General features: G+C 44.2%; 1 protein-coding gene across 43 annotated transcripts in view; it reads right to left on the bottom strand.

Annotated features, from left to right (window-relative positions):
• The window catches only part of LDB2 (LIM domain binding 2), a 359745-nt gene that overhangs the window by 55641 nt on the left and 283751 nt on the right, over positions 1-20353 (bottom strand). For all 43 annotated transcript variants that reach the window (XR_011538276.1, XR_011538278.1, XR_011538279.1 and 40 more), the window contains 2 exons: positions 17028-17150; positions 14078-14161 (listed from right to left, as the gene is read on the bottom strand). Coding sequence is in view for 39 of the 43 variants with exons in the window: in XM_070613154.1 (XP_070469255.1) it covers positions 14078-14161; positions 17028-17150 (207 nt within the window). In the remaining 4 variants the exon portion in view is untranslated. The remainder of the gene's footprint in view (positions 1-14077; positions 14162-17027; positions 17151-20353) is intronic.

Raw genomic sequence — 20353 nt, 5'->3', positions numbered from 1 at the left:
TTAGTTCAATTATTCCTTGCCATCCAAACCTACGAGGTTTCCAGATTTAGAGAGTGAGAATTCAGAGAGCGAGCTGGAATATTGGAGATAGTGAACTATAAGAGTCAGTTTGGTTCCTGAGTTTTGGACAGTGAGTAGCTTGAATTGGATAACAAAGGATTATTTAAATTTTATTCTAAACTCACTGATTCCTGAGTCAGGCTGGCAAGAGCTTGGACACTGAGGGTTTGGATAGTGAGTGAGGGGTACCTTTTTCACAAGAGAACTTTACAGCTTACAAAGCATTTCAGCATAAGTGGCCTCATGTATTCTTTAACCTCTGGAACTAAGTGTTATCCCACCCTCCACCCCATTTTACAGAAGAAGAACTACTTCTATTTTCAATTGCAAGCCAGAGCTGACTGATGCAACACAATTGGTGTTGAGGGAATTGACAACAGACAAGTCCACCATGTGGGCATGGCCACCGTTCAATAGTAAGACCACATTTCATATTTTCTCCAAAGCAAGCACTTGTCCGTCCTGCCTCCCACTTGTCAGTGAGATACCAAAAGTCTCGAAGCTCAGAAGCTACGTATAAACAGTAAGGTTGCTACCATTTTGCTATGTTTGTAAATTCAGTTAATCAACATCATGATAGCTTTCATTTTTCCACTTAAGTTTCCCACGCATGACAAAACTGTTCAAGAATTTGACCGATGGCCATAAATTCCTTCTGTGGGTAAAGCACAGGTGGAATCCAAGGGAACGTTGGGAAAGGGAAGAAAACAAACTCTTTGATCAATTCCTAAGGCTAGAGATAGTTTTTCTATAAAATATTCATTGTGACGTTTCCAGAGTGGAGTTCTGCTCTTACATCAAAAGTTTCCATGATGATCTACGGTACTGTTGAACTGAAAAGGGGTCACTCCATCCCCACCTTATTTCACAAAGCTTGGGAAACAGGCCAGAAGAGAAGAGGGAGAAATTAGCTACCTTCTTGAGAAGAATTCCAGTCTTAGGCTATGATTGGCCTAAGAAAGATTGTAAAGATATCAGAGGCAACGTGTGTGAGATTCCCAGGAGCCCAGAAATATTTAGTGTCAAATATGGCATCTGCTAGCTAGAGACCAGAGTAGACCCAGACATATAGTAGGTGCTCAGTAAACATTTGTGGATTGAATGGATATGAATGAATCCCGTAGATGGAGAACCGAGACAAAAATGAAACCAGAAACCATCCTATACCAATAGGCAGGTAGACTTGGGCCAGCCTCCAACCTCTTGGTTTCAGTTTCCCCATTTCTAGCATGGGATTTATTAATATTTTATTTGTGGTAGTTGTAAATATTTCCATTTCATGTTCCTTCTTTTTAGACTGCTTAAGGAGGAGTCCTGCTTATTCCCCTTGCTTTACAGATGAGGGATATTTATCAAATAAAGTTGATAGCTTCCCTCACCTACCCTCACAGACAGGGTTGTCTATGAATTGCAAATAAGAACATCAAATCTTAGAGGAAAGTGCTACAGGCGTGCAGTTTATGATGTCAAGGATGGTTAAAAGCCTTCACATAAGTATACTCAAATTTTCCAAGGTAACACTTGGATTTGGGGTTTTATAAACGGTTTGCTCTTAAAACTTCCAACTTTTCAAGGAGCTCATCTCAAGTTGAATAGACTTAAAATTATTGCCTCTCTAGTCACTGTGCATCGGGTCCTGTTCTAGGCATCAGGGAAGAAAAGATTCCTGCTTTCAAAACACTTACACTCCAGTGACAGGCATGAGATGCAGAGAAACAATAGAAAGTTAAACTGATTATTATGCAAGATGATTCAACTGATGAAAATGCTACAAGGAAAATAAGACACGTAATGAGGTGTGACATAAAATAGCGGGGGGTGGCAAGGTCACCTTAGAGAAGCTGACCAGGAGAAAACTCTTGGAGGAGGTGATGTCTCCTGAGGCCTGAACAATAATGAGCCAGCCATGCAAATGATGACACGATGATGATGATGATGATGATGAAATAGCAAGTATTTATTGAGCACTTGCTGTGTGCCTGACTTTATCTGAAGCACTTCACCAGTACCATTTCATTTAACCCTCTCAACAACTCATGGAAGTAAGGGACTATTAGCATCCCCATTTTATTGATGAGGAAATTGAGGCACAGAAAGAGTAGGCAATTGCCCAAGGCTCTATAGCTAGATAGGTGGTCTGATACAGCAAGCACAGAGGCCATGCCATGGGAAGGAACTGGGTACGTTGGAAAAGCAAAAATCAGGCCCAGGGACTGGAGCCTGCTAGGTGATGAAGTTGGGGAGGTCAGGTTCCATTAACCCTTGCAGGCCAAGAGAAGGACATGAGATTTTCACTGGATGGTTGGAAGCAGGTAGTTTCAAGGTCCACTTCAGAGGAATGACATGACCCGATCGATGTTTTTAAAATGTGTGTTCAGGCATTAGGGATAGTAGTCTGGTTATAGCAGTAGGGACAAGAGTCTGGGTGATGAGTGATGGCCTTGAGGCCTGGGATTTTGGAAAAGTCTGAGATAAACAGGGATGTGAGACATTGCGGGATGAGGCCAGCCAGGGCTTTGACCCCATTATACTTAAGTGTTCAGTGTTCTCCATCTATTGCATCTGTTGACAATTGCCTGTTGACAATTTGGCAAAACAGCCTGGTCATCTCAGTGGAAATGAATGACCTCATCCAGGTCTTCAGCCCAGTTCTTGGTAGGAAGTGGCATTTCTGCAGCATGACAGAGTGGCGAGGGCACCAGGCCAACATGGGATCCAATCTCAGCCTGGCTGTTTGCTGAATGAAGTCAGACGAGTCCCAGAACCTTTATGAGCCTCAGTTTCTTCTTCTGTAAAATGAGGGTATTAATGCCCACTTCCCAAACTTCTTATGAGGATTAAATAAAATCAAGTTTGTGTCTTGCCCATAGTTGGAACTCAAGGATAGCTGTTCATGGCCCTCCCTTCTCCTTTGAGAGATGTATGGCAGACATGTGAAACTTTACCTGTTTTCTCTTAATAATGGTACACATTTATAGCCATTCCCAAGCTCATTATGCGGATCAAGACCAGAGACTTTAACCTCTTCTGCCTTTCCCTCTTCACACATTGGTTTATTTCCTACCTACGATGTTCCTTGAACTCTGCTAGGGTCAGATGATGAGATCATGCAATCTAATAAGAGTCACTATCTTTAAAGCACTTGAGTTTTCTGTGGACAGTAAGCTGTGCCTGTGCAAAGTGAGAGCAATCAGAGACTGGACACAGAGAAAGGTCTCAAGCCTCAGAGCCAAGCAGTACGACCTCCTCGCCCCTCTTCATAGCTCAGGCTACTTCTCTGCCTATGTTCTTAAATTAAAACCAATCCAAGCAGCTCTCCCCTTCCCCTCTTCCCCACATTTTCCTGACACACTTTTTTACTCATTCTAGACAATTAAGAAGGCGATTTCCCAGGAGGATTAACTCCGGGCTCCATCTTGTACTTAACTTTGCAATCCCTCAGCTTGCTTTCTCCCAGACTGCCAATTTCCCACCTTACCATCTCCTTGATTTTCAGTGTCTTGTTAAACAACAATTTCTTTCCCTTTCTCTAGTGCCCAAGACTGGGAAATTACTTTCTTTAATCCAGGCTCTATTTGTACCTTTAAGGCCAAGAATTTTAGAAGCATTTGTGGCCCTGAAACTGTTTTCAGTTAGGACTGCTCTGCTAAAATACTGCTTTTGTTTATTTGTATATATATATATATATATATATATATATATATATATATATATATATATATGTATGTATTTTTTTTTTTCTTTTAATGTTCTGATAGCCATTCCCTCTGGCTTGACTTTAGAAAACACTGTTTTCTAGACACTGGGATGTCTGTATGTCATGGCCACTTCACTTCTGTAAGAGTTAACTGCTTTAATCCCCTTAGCACGAAGTCACATGTACTACTTTTCCATCTCCAAATGCAATTAAACGTGCCCTTCGGGTGTTCCAGGTTTTAATCATTCTGTGTGTGGGACATTCTCATAGCTCAGGAGGACTTTCTCTGCCTCCTCTCAGAGGGAGCCTTTCTCCAAGGAGGAGAAGGAGGCGTGGAAAAGTCAGAGTGAGGTGTGACAGCTTTGTTTCAGAGGCCAAATCCTTCACCTATAAAGGACGGTGTCTCCTGCACGGGCCCACACCAAGGAACAAGTTCTCACCAACAGCGGAGTATGTAACGGGCTGGGCAACAAGCCAGACTTGAGCCCAGGAAAGCATTGCTGTTCTGTGACCTTAGACAATGACTGATCTTTATCTGTAAAATGGGGACAATAATAATTATCTCATTGTTTTATTGCGAACATACAGAAGTTCCTCAATAGCTAATAGTATTATGCTGATAATTGTTATTCTAGATGGTCCTTGGGGAAACTGGAGCTCATCTCTGAATCAGACTCATGTCACAGTGCTCTCTGCTAGTGCTCCTCAAACTGTCTGTGACGTGGGTTCCTCCAGCCCTTGACTAGTGGCCACTTGCCGTGCGAGTTTGATAACACCTGAACTGCTCTATAGCCCCATCAGTAGGATGAGTCCATTGGATGAACCTGGACATCGTGGCAAGCTCAAATTGCTGTTTGTAGTTGTAAAGTCCTTCCTCTCATTTTCTGAACTTGTCACAGACTGGTAACAAACAGTTTGCAAACCCGCAGTGACCCATGGGCCACACCTTGAGTAGCACACTTTAGGCTGGAGCCTTTTGAGGGTCTATAATATGCGGGCACTATGAGAGGCACAGGAGATTTGCTGGTATGGTTCCTGCTCCCCAAACATCAGTGGTGAACAAGGGTTTGTTGCGGATCTGTCTGAACGCGTGAATGGTGGATGGTCAGCCCAGATCCCAGCCCGTTCTGACTGTCAACGACTAGACTTCATCTCAATCTCTGCGCAGGGATTTCTGCTCCGCCCTCAGGTTTGGCTTGGCATTTAGGTGGGAAAGGGGGTTGGATTGTGATCCCTTCTCATGTCATAAGACCAAGGCAAATATCCTGGCTGGCAGTCAAAGCTTCACAAAAATAAAAAACAAAAACCCTGCAGCAGGATTCCAAACGCTACCTCCAGCCACACTTATTCTCCTAGAGGCCACTTCATGTCATTCTGTTGGGGGTAATTTTCCAAAGCTAATTGCCCAGTTCTTGGAGGCACAGGACTATACTCCTATGCTATCAGTAGAAGCTACACGCAGGGACCAATGTTCTTTAAGGTATAACAATAACAACAACAAAAATCTTCATTCACATGGGAAATCAAAGGTACAGGATCAAAAAACATTACTGTGAAACCTAAATGCTTTCATGCCCAGGTGATGCAACTGCTTATTTGAAGAGTTAGACTTATTTAACAATAACCACAACAAAAAGCTTATAGACGGTGTTGAAAACAGCCAGGGATAATGATTATATATTTGTAATAATATTTGCATTGGAAAGGAGATGCCAAATGCCTGGCACATGTCCCGGACTCCCTCCTGCTACCCTCCTTGGCAGATACCATTAATCAATCACTTCTCTTTTTTCTGATCCATCATATGGCTTCAGGATCTCAGCGCAGAATTCAAGGCCATGACCAAAGTAAAGGAGATGATAAATGGGATGCGACTTACTTGGCTTCCTGGCGTAGTAAGTGAGAGTTAAATGTGCCCTTCACATGCATTACCATTTTACCCCTCACCTGTGATGCAGTTACTATGATTCACAAGGGGCATAATCACTCACACGTGAGAAAACTGGGGCTGCAGGAAATTAAGGCAGTTGATCAATATCACATGAGAAAGTGGTAGAAGTAAAGTGGAGCCCTGATCTGCCACTCTTAGACAGCATAGGAGGAGACTAGTGTTTATTATGCTCCTTCTGTGTGCCAGGCTCTTATAAATTGTAACCCATCTAATCTTATAAATTGTAATTAGTGCCAACCTGTGGGATGTTATTCTTCCCAATTTTTAGATCAGGACAATGGGGTTCAGAGAATTTAAACAACTTGCTCAAGGCCATTACAGGTAGTAAGGGGGTTAGGATTAGAACCTAAATTTCTTTGAATTCAAAGCACACTTATTTTCTTACCACATGACCTCCACATCTCAGCCTTCTGCTGGCAGAGAACACTGCCTGGAGCAGGACATGGCAAGGTGTTCAGGGGAATGGTGTCAATGACAGCAGCAACTTGAACAGAACTTCAGTGCTCGACATTTAGAGACATGATTAAACAAACAGGGTATGGCACCACACTGGAATATTTGCAGCTATTATAAATGGTTAATGTGATGACGATGTAGAAACATGCAAAAGTGTTTACCCAATAACATTAAGAAACTGTACATATACTGATTACATTTATGCAGAAATTATGCGTATGGAGGAATAAAGAGTAAGCAGAAACACAAAGAAAGTCTCTTTTGGCTGAGAGACAGGATAATAAGATGTTTTAAAGTCACACTAAATATAATGCCTAAGAAAAAGCTTATGTATCTTAGCATCAAGAAAACCTGGCCAAAGAAAATAGACAAAATTAATCACCCATTAAGAAATTTTTCCTTGAGATTTGAAAGAATATATTTGCAAAATAATGAAAAAGGCATAACGGCATTTAGAGTAAAGATTAAATACTGACGAGAGGAAGTAAAAGTCGTGGTATTAGAATAAAAATTTGACACTGGGAACTCTGAGAATTTAAGTGGGATTTGCACACGAGAGCGATGTGGAGGCCCCGTGCCACACTTCCTTTCATTTCCTCAATGCGTTCAATTCTTCTGCTCTTTAGATTTCATGGTGAAGTTCTAGGTAGTGACTTTGAAAACAAATGACACATTTTTTTTCTAGATGCTGCAGGGCAAGTGAATTCATCTGAGTTCTATTGCCTTTTTTTTGGTGTCATTCAAAAGCTAGTCGTCTATTTACCAAACTCCTATTCCCCAACCAGCCATTCGAGAGACATTTACTGGGCGCATGTTGCCATCTAGATCTCATGAGGCTCTAGAAATACAGGATAACTGATTTGTTTTCAGGAGACAGATGAGTGGAGTGACAGTTCTTGTGCAGAACCTGCCACGAGCTAAGCAAGAAACCGCCGTGCACCAAGCTCCAGGAGCACTGGGGAGGGGCAGCTGCCCCAGCTGAGAGTCAGAAAAAGATGCTTAGAGGCGGTGATGGATGAATGAGTCCTGAGGGCTGAGATGGAGAAGCCTGGGAAACTGGACGAGAAGAGAAGGGTAGGAGCAGTGTTCTAGGCAGTGAGTCATTCTGTGCCAAGGCATGGAGGCACAGAGCCTGACGGATTCGGGGAACTGCAGGTGGTTTATGTGGCTACAGGATGGAGTGTGAGATGGAGAAGGGGTGTGGAGCAAGGCTGGGAAGCAGCAGGAAGGCCTTGAGTGCCAAGGTAAGAAGCAGAGTGATCAACAGTGCACTGAAACTGTAACCACTCCAATTCAAGTCATCTGCTGAGACCAGCGAGGATGGGGTGTCCTCAAGGATGTTAGGAGAGGAAGCATCCTGGGATGACCCGAGGTCCCCGGTGGAGGTTGGACCGTGTGAACTGGAAGCAGACCTACTTGTAACAATAGCTCAACACCTTGAGAAAGGGAATGTGCCTTATCCATTCTTGTAAACACCCCACCCTATCCCTTCTGTGTCTGGGCCACGGTAGATGCTACCAAAATATAACTTGGTTAGATGATTGACTTAAAGTTTAAAAGCAAAATCAAACTACCCCAAATCCTCAAGGAGGTCAGCAGCTGTATAAACCAATATTGTCCCTGCAGTGTGTGGAGCATGCGAGGATTGTCCACTCTATTGTTGATGGGAGAGGAATGAAAATGGCACGTTCCACTCATGGCCATCCTGGAAGTTTGGGAGGGTTTCCTTTAAATGCTTAAGGACATGATTTCTGCATTACCAACCTCTGTTCTCTTAATGGGATAGGAAATGAAATAGACATCAATTTTTTTTTCAATTTTGAAATCTTATTCTTTAAAGCTGTTTAAAGAAAACAGTTACTGCATACAGTAAACATTCACATACAAGAATTGCACATAAGAAATTTGAAATGACGGCAATTTCAAACCCTGAGTTAGAAAGGGCTTTCACTTTGATGAAAGGAACAGCGAGAATTAAAGAAAAGGATCAGATTCCTGGGTTTCTTGACTCACAAGAGCTCTTCTCTTAAGCTCTGAATACAGGAGAATCCAACGAATGATTCAATTCTACCCAGGAGAGAGGACCAGAGACTCTTACGAAAGTGCACTGGGCAAAGAGATGGGAGCTCCACATGAATTTCTCTCTCCAGAATCCAGTGAGGGGTATATTATACCCCATTTACTGGATAAGAGAACTGAGGCTCAGAGAGGTCAAGTGACTTATCCAGGGTCACACAGCAAGTGGTTATGGCCAGGTACGTACTCTCGTCTGTCTGACCCCCAAGCCCAGGCCCCAGCACAAGGTGCTTCCTCTGACCATGGTGTGTTCTTGCTGGAACAAAATCTTCTCTAGAGCTATACCACTCAGCTAGGCTGTACATTTTGGACCGTAACACCTACCTTGTGTTAGTACTTAAACAAACTTAAAACTTACACTTCAGCCATATGAAACTGCCTAAACCCACCAACCTGCTTCATCCTTCTCCGATGCCGCTTACGGTAGGCTCCCTGTCTAGACTGCCCTCTGTCTTGTCTGCCTGAGACCACCTACTCATCTTTCAGATTCAATTCAAGGACCATTTCCTCCTTGAAGACTTTGAGCCTTCCACGCCCACCTTTTAACCACCTCTCCCTCCTTTGTGCCTGGAGTCAGACTGTGGGTTCAAATCCTGACTCTGCCACTCACCCGCTCTGCGACCTTGCGAAATTACTTCTCTGTGCCTCGCTTTCCCCACCTGCAAAATAGGCCTAAAAAGAGTCCGTGCCTCATTAGACGTTTTTGTGATCATTTAAAAAAGGGACTCCCCGGAAAGTACATAGCAGCAGTGCCTGGTACACAGTAAGTGCTCAATAAACGTTAGCGACTGTGCTTCTCACTGGACCTGGGACAGATTTCTTTCCCAGCACCTATTTGTTTTCCATTCTCACCTTCTAGGCAGTGATCTCCTTGGGGGCAGCAGAGACCTGGCACAAAGAAGGTGTTTGATAAATGCTTATGGAATGAATGATGAGTAAATGGGCAAAGTGGATCTAGTGGGAACGGACAAGGTTCCACAGCCAGGTCCCGTTGACTTGATGCCCCAATGCCCATCAATCACACTGCACCTGCCTCCCTCTGGTTGCTGGACTGGATCTTTTTATGAAACGCCAGCGGAACAGCAGGACCTGCTGCTTTCCAGCAAAGGTGGCAAAAAACTCATTTCTGAATTCCTAACTCCTTCTCCTCCTTCTGGGTCTCTAGATCCCTCACCAGAATGCGCTGACTGAGGGGCGCCATCACCCCACATTGGGAAACAACCTCCCTCCCCAGGGCCGGTGGACACCTTTTGTGAAAATGCACCGCCCAGTTTCTGACAGTGCCTAACAGCCAGGAGGCAATGGCTTCCCCACTCAGCAGGCCCACTCCCAGCCCTGGCATGGATAACCACCACCAGAACACTCCATCAGCAACCTGGCCTCCCAGAGGTCATGGTGGCCGCCTCTAGAGAAAGTGTGACCACACCTCCTTGGAGCGCCATCTCCACTGGGCGACCTCCAGCTGCTGCTCCACTGGGACCAGCGAGCCAGACCCGTCATGCCTCTCAGCACAGCGCACCTCCAGCCTTGTTGTGCTAAGAGGCCACGGGAGGCAGCGGCAGGCAGTTTGACAGCTCAAATCAAATGACAACAGCTGTTCTGTTGTCACTTCAAAAGCACCAGGTCACCAGAGTCCCTTCCGAAGCCTGGGGGGCGAGCGTCGGAGAGCAGTGCCATCATCTGCATTCTCAGCCCCAGAGCTGGGCCACTGAGTTCACCAGCTCCTTCCTCCAGTGCCAAGAGCCACCTCGGCTGGCTCTGCACATTCCCTGGCTGCCGGCCTCCATGAGAACAATTCGGAATTTCATGGGAATGGATGAACTCGTTTTGGTGAAGCAGAATGACTGTAATTGTTTACTTTCTGAACTGCTTAATTCTGCTACATGAAAGACACAGCATATTGAAATTTCAGATGTCTGGAGTATTTAAAATCTTTATCCCTCTCTTTCTACAGGAGGATGCATCGATTTTTAAAATTCTTCTACTGATTTAGAAGGCCTTGGGTTAGGATTTACCAACACACCTGTCTGACCTCTTTTCCTGATACCAGGTGTGGTTATTGAGGCTCCTCATTAACTCTGTTTAAACAATACTTCAGATGACCTTCTGGGGCTGCAGTCAAGGCCTGGTTCCTCAGAAGGATGGGGGAGCTCCAGGTTTTAAAGCAGTTTTACAAATGAATGCATTTTGTGACTGCTCAGCTGTCTTACAAATGTTAGATGATAAGAACACCAGGGAAATCTTAGCTCTCAGTTCCCAATTGAAGAAATAACCTTTGTTTGTCATTCTTGGTGACAACTAACCAGGCCAGATCTCATCATGGAAGCCCGTGTGCCCGAGTTTTGGGCACTGAGTTTGAGACTCGGCTCAGCTGTGACCTGCCAGGTGGCCCACGGCTGCCCTGAGGAGTTGTTGCTGGGAAGATGGTTTCTATCCTGACGCCCTTCCTGAGATCCCAGGATCCTTCCCTGGGTTCTCATGGGCCTCGCACATCCCTCTGTGTCAGCTCACCTCACTGGCACTGCAGCTGGTCACACCCCACCAGCCTCACACACCAGCCTGCAAGCACCACCTTAGGAAGGAGGCCACATCTTCTCCACGATGAAGGCCCGGCACCCGGCACACAGCCAGCAAGATAGAGTGGGCTCAGTAAAAGTGTCCTGAACCGATCAATAGATGAATCAGTGATCAAGGGAGTGAACAAAGCTAGGAATGGAGGCAGGAAAGAGGAAACAGCTGCTGAATCAAGATGCACAAGCTGGGGAAATTAAGTATTGTTAGGCAGACCCAGAGTGAGAGAAGAGAGACGCCATGTTGCTCCAAGTGGTCCCAATATGAAGAACGAGGATGGGCACGTAGTAGTGCTCAATAAATTATGACAATGAACACTAACTAGGCTCTTTCTGTCCCCAAGCATCCTGTGCTAAACCCTTTACATGGATTGTTTCACTTAATCCTCAAGCTAAACCCCAACAGGAGCTGATATTACTTTTGGCAAAGTGGATTAAGGACCTGGTGATGGATGCTGGCTCTCCCGTCAAGGCAAGAAAGACACGATGCTATTCCTATGAATATCATCATTGTACATTCTTACTAGACAGGCAGCAGAGTTTTGCCCTGAAGCACATGGATTCTAGAGCAGACTACCTGGGTTCAAGCCCAGTTCTGCCACTTGGTGGTGTTAAGCTGGGCGACTGACTTCACTTACTTATACTCGCTGTGCCCCATTCTCGTACGGGGCTGGTGCTAGTGCACATGGGCCTTTGTGAAGGCTGGTTAAGTCAGGACATGCAGGTCCAGCACAGCACACAGCAAACACTACATTTAAGTGGGAGCTTATGAGATGCTGCTCTATGGGCCCCAAACCATAAATGGCTTCCTTGTATCATTGTCGGGAGAGGGGTTGGTACCATTCTCTCCCTTTGCAGGTATGATCTCCTCAGTCTTCGTGGGCTAAAGTAAGAGAACTGCAGGATGGGGAGACCAGGCGGGCCTTGTGACCCCAGGGTGAAGGTCACCATTTTACTGATGACAATAAGAAGAGCTGGGAGGAGGGGAGAGAAAGAAGATTCAGCATTTGTTAATCTTTGTTAAATGCAACTAAAAGATGGAATAGGGAATCTGTCCAAGATCCCACCAGAGGGTTAGTGACCAAGTCTAGGATAGGCTCCAAAGTCCCAGATTCCTATGAGGGGTCAGCTAAGGACACATAGTGTGGAACTTCTTTATCTGCCTGAGGAGAGGCAACCTCAGAGGGTTTAAACTAAATCTCCTATGGTCTCTGACAATATGAAATGCCCAGCAGTGTATAGCAGCCTTCTGAATTCCTGTGGACAGAACAACGTGACAGACTCTCACTTCCTCAGGCCTTGCTACCCACCTCCGCTGTGCCAGTGGCCCCACGTGGGGGCCAGTTCTGAATGCAGAGCCTGGAGGTTTGGGAGAACGTAGCCCCAGATACCCCGGCTGGGAGCACTTGCCTCTCAACCCTCCTGGGGAGACTCTGCTTGCCCTCTGAGTAGGGACCATGTTTAGTGAAGAACAACCAGGTTTGGGGCTGCCAGAATGGTGGGGGTGTTGGGGTGAGGTGGTGGGGAGTGAAGCTGACTCTGGCTTTTGCCACATTTGGATTTGGCTCTGGAGCTTCTAGCCTGGATGGAAGGGGACTTTTCTCTCTCTATCCAAGACAGGGACCCTGCCATCTTCACCTTTAATCCTTTTAGAGGCTGCTCGTCCAGTAGCTGGGCCAGCCAGTTGCTCCAAGACCTGCCTCCCAACTTACTCTCTCCCTCTTCTCCTGGCTTCTTGCTTCATATCCCAGCATCATCAAACTGCTTGGAATTCCATCCTCTAATCCATGCTCCTTCTTTTCCCTCTGACAGAAATGTCCTTCCTATCCCCTTCCCCTGGTTTACCTTTATCTGTTCTTTCACACTCAAGGATCACCTCCTCCATGAAGCCTTCTCTGACTGATTCTTTTGAGATTCTGTTTTGTACTCCTATAATTCCATCTGGAAACTTCTATCATGGTAGTTACCACCTCACATATAATCTTCTCTCTTTATGAGTCTGACTCCCATAGGAGTGAGTTTTGTGATGGCAGAGGCCATGATTTTGGTTTTTGAATCTTCAGTGTCTAGTCCAGTACCTGGCACATTGCAATGACTGCATGATATGGAAGCATTTGTCCAAGTGGTTCTTAATTCACAGAAGAGCAAGTCTGACCAAAGCATTTTAGCATTTCGACATATGCAAAAATGATTGTATGTAGAGGATTGGGAGTACAAACAAAATTCACAAATTTTGCACAGTGTTTAAGGATAAAGAAATGATAACATAAACTTGATGACGGGCTGGGGTCCTGGAGAGCCAAACTGCTATACAATGACAATGAAGGGACTCGGCAGCTCAGAAGCTAAGGAATGTGGAATGTGGCCACTGCCCACGTGCTGATTCTGGAGGATAGTGCTCAGTTTATGAAGGAAATTATAATCTCTACCTGCAATGTGACAACAGCAATTCCACACCCAAAACCAGTGTGAGCCATGTTACCGTATTAGACCAAATTCAGAGGCTACAAGTATTATGTAGGCAGAGAATTTTGCCTAACAATTAATTTTTTCTTTCCTGAGGAAAATTGGCCTTCAACTAACACACACTGCCAATCTTCCTCTTTTTGTATGTGAGCCACCACCACAGCATGGCCCCTAACAGATGAGTGGTGTCGGTTTGTGCCCAGGAACTGAACTCAGGCCGCTGAAGTGGAACATGCCGAACTTAACCACTAGGCCACCAGGGCTGGCCCAGCTATTAATTTTTTTAAAAATAAAAACTGACTTTATATCCAAACCAGAAAATCTGTTACATGTTACACAGAGACTCCCTAGGAAGCCTTAGAAATAAATGTCTGTTACAGCACGGGGTTGAATTTCTTCAGGGGACTCTCTCTGGAGGGGACACTGAGTCTCCTCGGAAGTGACCATTCCCCAGGTGGAGACCCAGGGTCTGTGAACTCAACAATAGCACCTTATAAACTTGAGACAACCAGAAGGGACACAGTGTCAAAGCATTTTATGAGACAGACATTGCCAGCCTTTGACTAGTTAATTCGAAGAGTCATACGAAGGTAGAGAGGAAGCTCAACCCTGACAGAGCCTGAATTCGATGCTTCGTTAATTAAACCCCACCCTCCATGGACCCTCGCAACACACACCGTGGGATAAGACATATATATTGTGCTATGTTACCTCATTTTAACTCCTTGGTTCAAGACACATAGAAACCTCTACAGTACGCTTCAAACTCACCAGGAAATGTAATTATGCCGTTGGTCTTACCCTGAGGTAGTTGAGGGTGAAGTTCGTCAGCCCCATCCTGGTGATGTTTTTGGACAGCTGATCCAGGACCTGAGGATCTTGTGCCTAAACAGGAGAAACAATCATATGTTTTATCCCTGCAAGATGGCCCTAAGGTCTCAGACTGTGCTACAGCTGCTAAGAAATGCAATCTTGACATTGTCCATTTTTCTTGGAGAAGCAGGTTGTGGGAGATAATTTAATTTACATTTTGAAGACACTTGCATGTAACGCTCAAGGACATTTTTGCATCAGTGGTGCAAGACCTGTTGCCAGGGAGAACCACACTGAGTCAGATGTGCTTTCGGTCCTTGGGAGAAATGACTTTCCTTCCTCCGTGAGAGGCCCTGGGCCTTCAGGAGGAGGGTCACTAAGCCCTGCCGGGACACTCCAGTGCCCTGAGACTCATCAGAGAAGGCGGGACCTCTGGATTTGGCAGAGCCATGCGTTCGGACTGGCCTGTTTCCTATTGTGATAGTGTTGTTTTTCACAGCTTGGAGTCGAGGATTATATTTGAAAACTTTGCAATTGCCATGAAATATATATATATATTTTTAAGAATTCTAACTCTCTTCCCCATTAAGCTGAGGCTAGAAATAGATGTCCTCAGCAATTTTCATCCTGCAGGACTGTAGGGTAAGCATCACATTTTTCAAATTATCAGCCACATTTAAAAGAGGGATGCAATGTTCTGTGGGCCAGCCCAAAGGTTCTGCTGGGCCAGAACAAAATGAAAATTCTTTCTGGATTCCATTGTAAGGTGAGTCTCCTGGTTGATGCTCTCTCTATTTGTCTTTCCTTCTTTCTCAAGTGGTATAAGGGAATTGATGCTAAACAGAGAGAGACCTAAGTAAATATTCTTTGTCTCCACGCCTGCATTTGTGGGACTATTCAGGTTATACCGGCACTTTAATTTAGTCTTTTCTGTACTTAATTTTCCCCACAGTGATACAACCAATTGGCTTTGTGGATATAAATAAAAAACAAAATGTAGGAGGGAAGAGTTAGAGCATCTCACTTGCGTGTCAATTTCTGGAAAGGCAGTCTTCTGTGGACACGGAGCCTGTGTTTAGCAATATCCTTACGCAAACCAGGAGGAGCTGGTTCTACAGGTATGCATCAAGTAGTCATGGCCAACCTCAACGAGATTACTTCACAGTCAGGCAACAGGATAACAATGAATGAAAGGATGTTGCTGTTGCTGCTGCCGTTAAAAGCCAATCACCAACACTTGCAGAGGACCTGCCATGTGCCAGGCACTGTTCTATGTCCTTTACATGCATTAACTCTTTTTTCTTTTTGGTGAGGAAGATTGGCCCTGAGCTAACATCTCTGCCAATCTTCCTCTATTTTGTGTGTGGGACACCTGCCACAGCATGGTTTGATGAGCAGTGTGTAGGTCCGCACCTGGGATCTGAACCGGTAAATCCTGGGCCACCGAAGCAGAGCAAGCAAACTTAACCATTACACCACTGGGCCGGCCCCATACATGCCATTAACTCTTACTCCTCAGACCAATGTTCTGAGGCAGGCTCTATTACTGTACCCATTTTGTAGATGAAGGACTGGAAGCCCAGAGACATCATGTAACTTGCCTAAGGTCACACAGGAGCAGGGATACTAACCTATGTGGTCTCATTCCAGGGCCCAAGCTCCTGACATGTATCCTCTGCTGCCTCTCAGTCTATTCTGAGAATAAGAGTGGCTACTCTAGACACTTCAAGGAGAGTGGAGGATTTGAACTGGGCTTGGAAAATTGAGAAGGACTTGGAGTACAGATAGGCAGAAAGAATGGAGCAGGAGAGTGGGCATGCCACAGCAGAAAGTAAAACGTCAACAGCAAGAGTGGAGACTGGATTAACCAGTGAGGAGGAGAGGGTTGAGGACAGAAGCCTGGGGATGCAGCCTGGCATTGGATATTTGGGAGACAGATGGCTTATCAGCCTGTGTTTGTGAGTCAGAACCAGCTGAGTTGAAATCTTGATTTGCCACTTTCAAGCTGAAAGACATGGGGCAACTTATTGAACCTCTCTGAGCCTCAGTTTCTTCACTTCGAACAGGAATAATGATAACTCACTCTCAGGGTCACTGGGAGTACTAAATATAATGTGTACCAAATGCTTAGCCCAGGCGCTGGCAGAGCAAGCACCCAATAAACGCTGGCTACTGTGCCCGTATTCTCTTTGGATTGTGCAGGGTCTTAAAAATCAGGCTCATTAAGCCTGAATTTGCACCAAAGCTTTTTCACAGAAACCGCTGCATCGTGCATTATGGAAGAACGATTTATTTTAGCCCATGCCTTTCACTCCTTCTTAAGGGACTACGCCTGCCTAGTTCCAATCGAGTCTTCCCATGAAAACATATCTCTAGATTCGCATCAAGTCCTTCCTTGCACCTAGTTGGTGCTCCAGAAATTTGATGTGATTTATGGCCAAATGAAACGGAGCGCTCCACAGGCTCCACTTCGCTCCCCCACTGTGGCCGGGAAGGGCGCCGACACAGGTCTGCGGCCCGCCAGCCCCACGTCTGTCAGACGGTTCTAATCAAAACTGGAAAGTGTTTTTCTTCCTTCTTACTTTATTTCCTTCCTCAGTTATACATCACAGGTTTATTAGCCCGGGCAGAGCAGCCCTTGATAATGACTGAATGGAATTTAAGAAAAGTTCAAACTGCTTATTGAGGTAACCTCAATTTGGAGTTTAAAATAATAAAGTATCAAGAAGAGTCTCACAGGCACCAAACTAAGAAACAAAGGAGGGAAAAGATGGCCTGTGGGTTAAAATGGTTGAGGGAAAAACGCAGAATTTATAGTGAATACCCACAGTGTGAACACTGCTGGAGTCCCTTCACACAGACAGAACTGGGCTTTTTCTCCTTGAGTAAAAGGAGGGGAGAAGAGGAAAGAAAGCGAGATAGAAATCGAATTACTTACATGCATGGCTAGAATGCTTCTTGGGACTAACTCTCTGTATTGTCTAATGGTAAAGTGCCATGTTTTTATTCTCATGAGATCATCAAAGGTGAACTCCAAGATCAGTCTGCCTTCTGTACACACCTGGAAGTGACAAACAACACACTCATTTGTTATGCACTTTGTGAACGCCGCATTTTGTAACTCACACTTTGGCCCCTCAGTGTGGTCTCCTTGACTATCCTTGGATGGCACTGGCTCTTGACAAGTGTAAGCTCTAGAATTGTGGGTTAGAAAGACAGCACAGCTGCTTATTAGCCAAGAGCTATTAGGAACTCCACTAGTTACTACCGAAACTCTATGAGCTTCCGTTCATTTGTAAATATGGGGACAAAACCCATCTTATAGCGATACTACGTCAAAAACTCCTAGCCCACAGAATGTACCCCAAAATGGTGCTCTCTCATCTCTGTTTTTCTCCACTTTCATCATCTTTGTAGCATAGGAGCTTGAGCTCTGATTCTAACCTTGGTAATCCTGCTCTGGGAGAGAGTATCCACTAACATTCTTCATGCTTAAGTGTGAGTTACTGCACCAGAGGTTACCCAACTAGAGGAAGTTTTCATTCCCAAAGAGAAATTCCAGAGGGCCATGTTTAACCCAAGGCCGCAGATATCAGCTACTGACGTGGAAAACAGAGGCACGGTTAGAGTATATTCCTTGAATCATGTCATATCAACAATCACAAATTCTGCTTGCATAATGGGCCAGCCTTTGGTGGGTGGGGACAAATCTATCTTTCTAAGAAAAATATATATTATTAATAAAACATAGTGGAATTTCGGAGGCTCTTTTCCTTGACAGAGTGATCAGTGTTAGGGTAACATTTTTATCTTTAGATATTCAGATCATTTTTAGCATATAGTTCCTATTTTATTTACCTTTCCTTTCACTGTTAATAACTTTGAAATGGAAGAAAATGCTAGGCAGTCCTATATCACTGAGCCTATTTCAGCTAAGAAAGGAAGTGTTGGTAGTATATTGGGCCAGTTTAAATAATTACAACTCATTATTCAGTCCACGTTTGCCTTAGAGAAGCAGTACAAAATAGTGGATGGAGGCTTCAACATCAGAAAGCACTAGATTTGAATTCTGGCTCTACTTTTCACTCATGGAGGAACTTCGGGAAAATCAAATAAGTTCCCTAACTTCCATTTTCCTCATCTGTCAAACAAGGATAATAATATCCTTAGGTCGAGTTGCTGGGAAAATATATTAAATGAAATTGTGTATGTAGATTACCTAGTATTGTATCCAGCACACAGTAGGATGACAGTAAATGACAGCTGTAAAGATAAAAAAAAGCAACCAAAGAACACAGAACACTAGACCAGCGGTTGTCGTATGTGCTCTCTGAGTCCTAGGGGATCAGGAAGGGTGTCTCAGGGGCTCTGGGGGGAAGAGCTTGGCCTCCACCTGGACTCTGAGATCCCCACTCATTTTCTGCATTCAACCAGAGCAGCGTCAGTTTTATCTGCTTTAATATATTGGGATTCTGATCAAACACTTTGGAGAAAGATTTCCTATGCTAAAAACAAACATACAAGACTTTGAAAATCACTGCACTATATAATTTTTTGAAAAAACATAAATAACATAAATTAACTCAATAAGGGATACAATCATTTCTAAAACTATAGTCCATGAAGTTGGAAATTTATATCAACCTTTTATGAAATATTAATTTTCCTCTCTGGGAATTTAATACAAAAGGCCACCATTTATTGAGTTACAACTATGTCCCAGGCACTGGGTTAGGTGCATTCTATCCACTCTAATTTAAGGTAATATTTTCTTTAAACAAGCCATAAATACCAGTACAGGGGGGATAATAACATGTGTTGACAGAACACTACTTAAGGAAGATGTTATTAATGTCTGCCATTTTCATTTTATCAAAGGTCTCAGAAGCACTATAAGATAATTATTGATAATCTGGGTGAAGACCTCCACTCAGATCCAATTAGCAGAATCTGTGGGTAATTTCAGGCATTTGTGCATATTGTTCCCAAACTCCTCAGCTGAGTGATCTTCAGAGTCTTGTTTCTGGCTTCTCAGCCAGGAGCGTTGAGTACAAATGGGGGAAGACTTCCGTGTCCCCAAACCACTCCTCTAGAGCATCGTCAGCATTAGAATTAATTTTCCAAGGTTTTCAAAAGAGCTGCAGGGAGCTTAAGCCCCACAATTCCCCCGGGGGTGTTAGCACGACAGAAGCCATCTGCAGTGAGGGCTTTCACAAAAGGGACTAACTCCAGCCAGCCAGTGACAGCGGATATCTTAACAACGCAGGACAGGGATGTTTGGATGCTATCACCCTTTTTCTTTCTTAAAGAGAGGAGATTATTGGATGTTTAAACAAATATTAGCCCAGTTAAATGTCATGCTTTTCTGTTATCTAATCTATTTGTTTTGTGTTTATGAACCACAAACCCAGGGCCGATGGAGGTTCTGGTTTACTTAGACTGGAATAGAATTTCATAATGGGAAGGCACGGATATAGTCCTTCTGATGAATTCCTCAATTGGAGCATCTGTAAGGTCAAGTTAAATTGTGTTCTCTGTTTACTATGATCTAGTAAACCAGTTGAGGACCCTCATGCAGTCAGACTATTATAGGTCTACAAAAGGGAAATTTGCAACAAGCCTTGGGCTCTTCATTTCTCCACCAAAACCAAGAAATCAGCTTTATCCACTGTATATCATGTGTAAGAAAGGAATCCTTAGAATCGACTGAGTTGACTGTTTTGGGTGTTTTCTTTAAGAAAAATTGAATGACTTTCTTGAATGAAAGGATGGAGGAGAATTTGGACATTGCTGGTCTTCCCCAAGTAATTATACCCACAGCCTCCTCCCAGGCTCTATGCAGCCTCTCTGCCCCCTGCTCCCACCATGGAAGTTAAAGGACACGGAAGGCTTTGTGATTTATTTTATATGCAATAATCAGTAAATGGAATAGAGGCTCTTAAGAAAAAATACATAAATTCCTTGTTTGGATATGGTAAAAAATGGGCATAGCTTATGAAGGGGAATTAATGTTTTCTCTTTTCTGAAAAATTCTGTGCATTCCTCTTAATCAATACAATTAATGTAGCTTTTATCTAAAGTTGGCCTTTTTTTTAAAGCTGCCTTTCACTTGGAATCCAAAATCAAAAGGGTCCCCAATTAAGAAAACATTTTCTGTTGTGCTGAATTCATGTTACCGTACTGTGAGCTCTGACATTTTGTTTCTGTGGTAACCAAAATCAGCTGATTAGTTGGCATGGCAACAGAAAAGATGTAATCCCAGCA

Source organism: Equus przewalskii, chromosome 3, assembly GCF_037783145.1.
Source record: "Equus przewalskii isolate Varuska chromosome 3, EquPr2, whole genome shotgun sequence".
NCBI classification, from domain to species: Eukaryota; Metazoa; Chordata; class Mammalia; order Perissodactyla; family Equidae; genus Equus; species Equus przewalskii.
The sequence above is the reverse complement of the archived record's forward strand: the minus strand, read 5'-3'. Positions and strand labels throughout refer to the sequence as shown.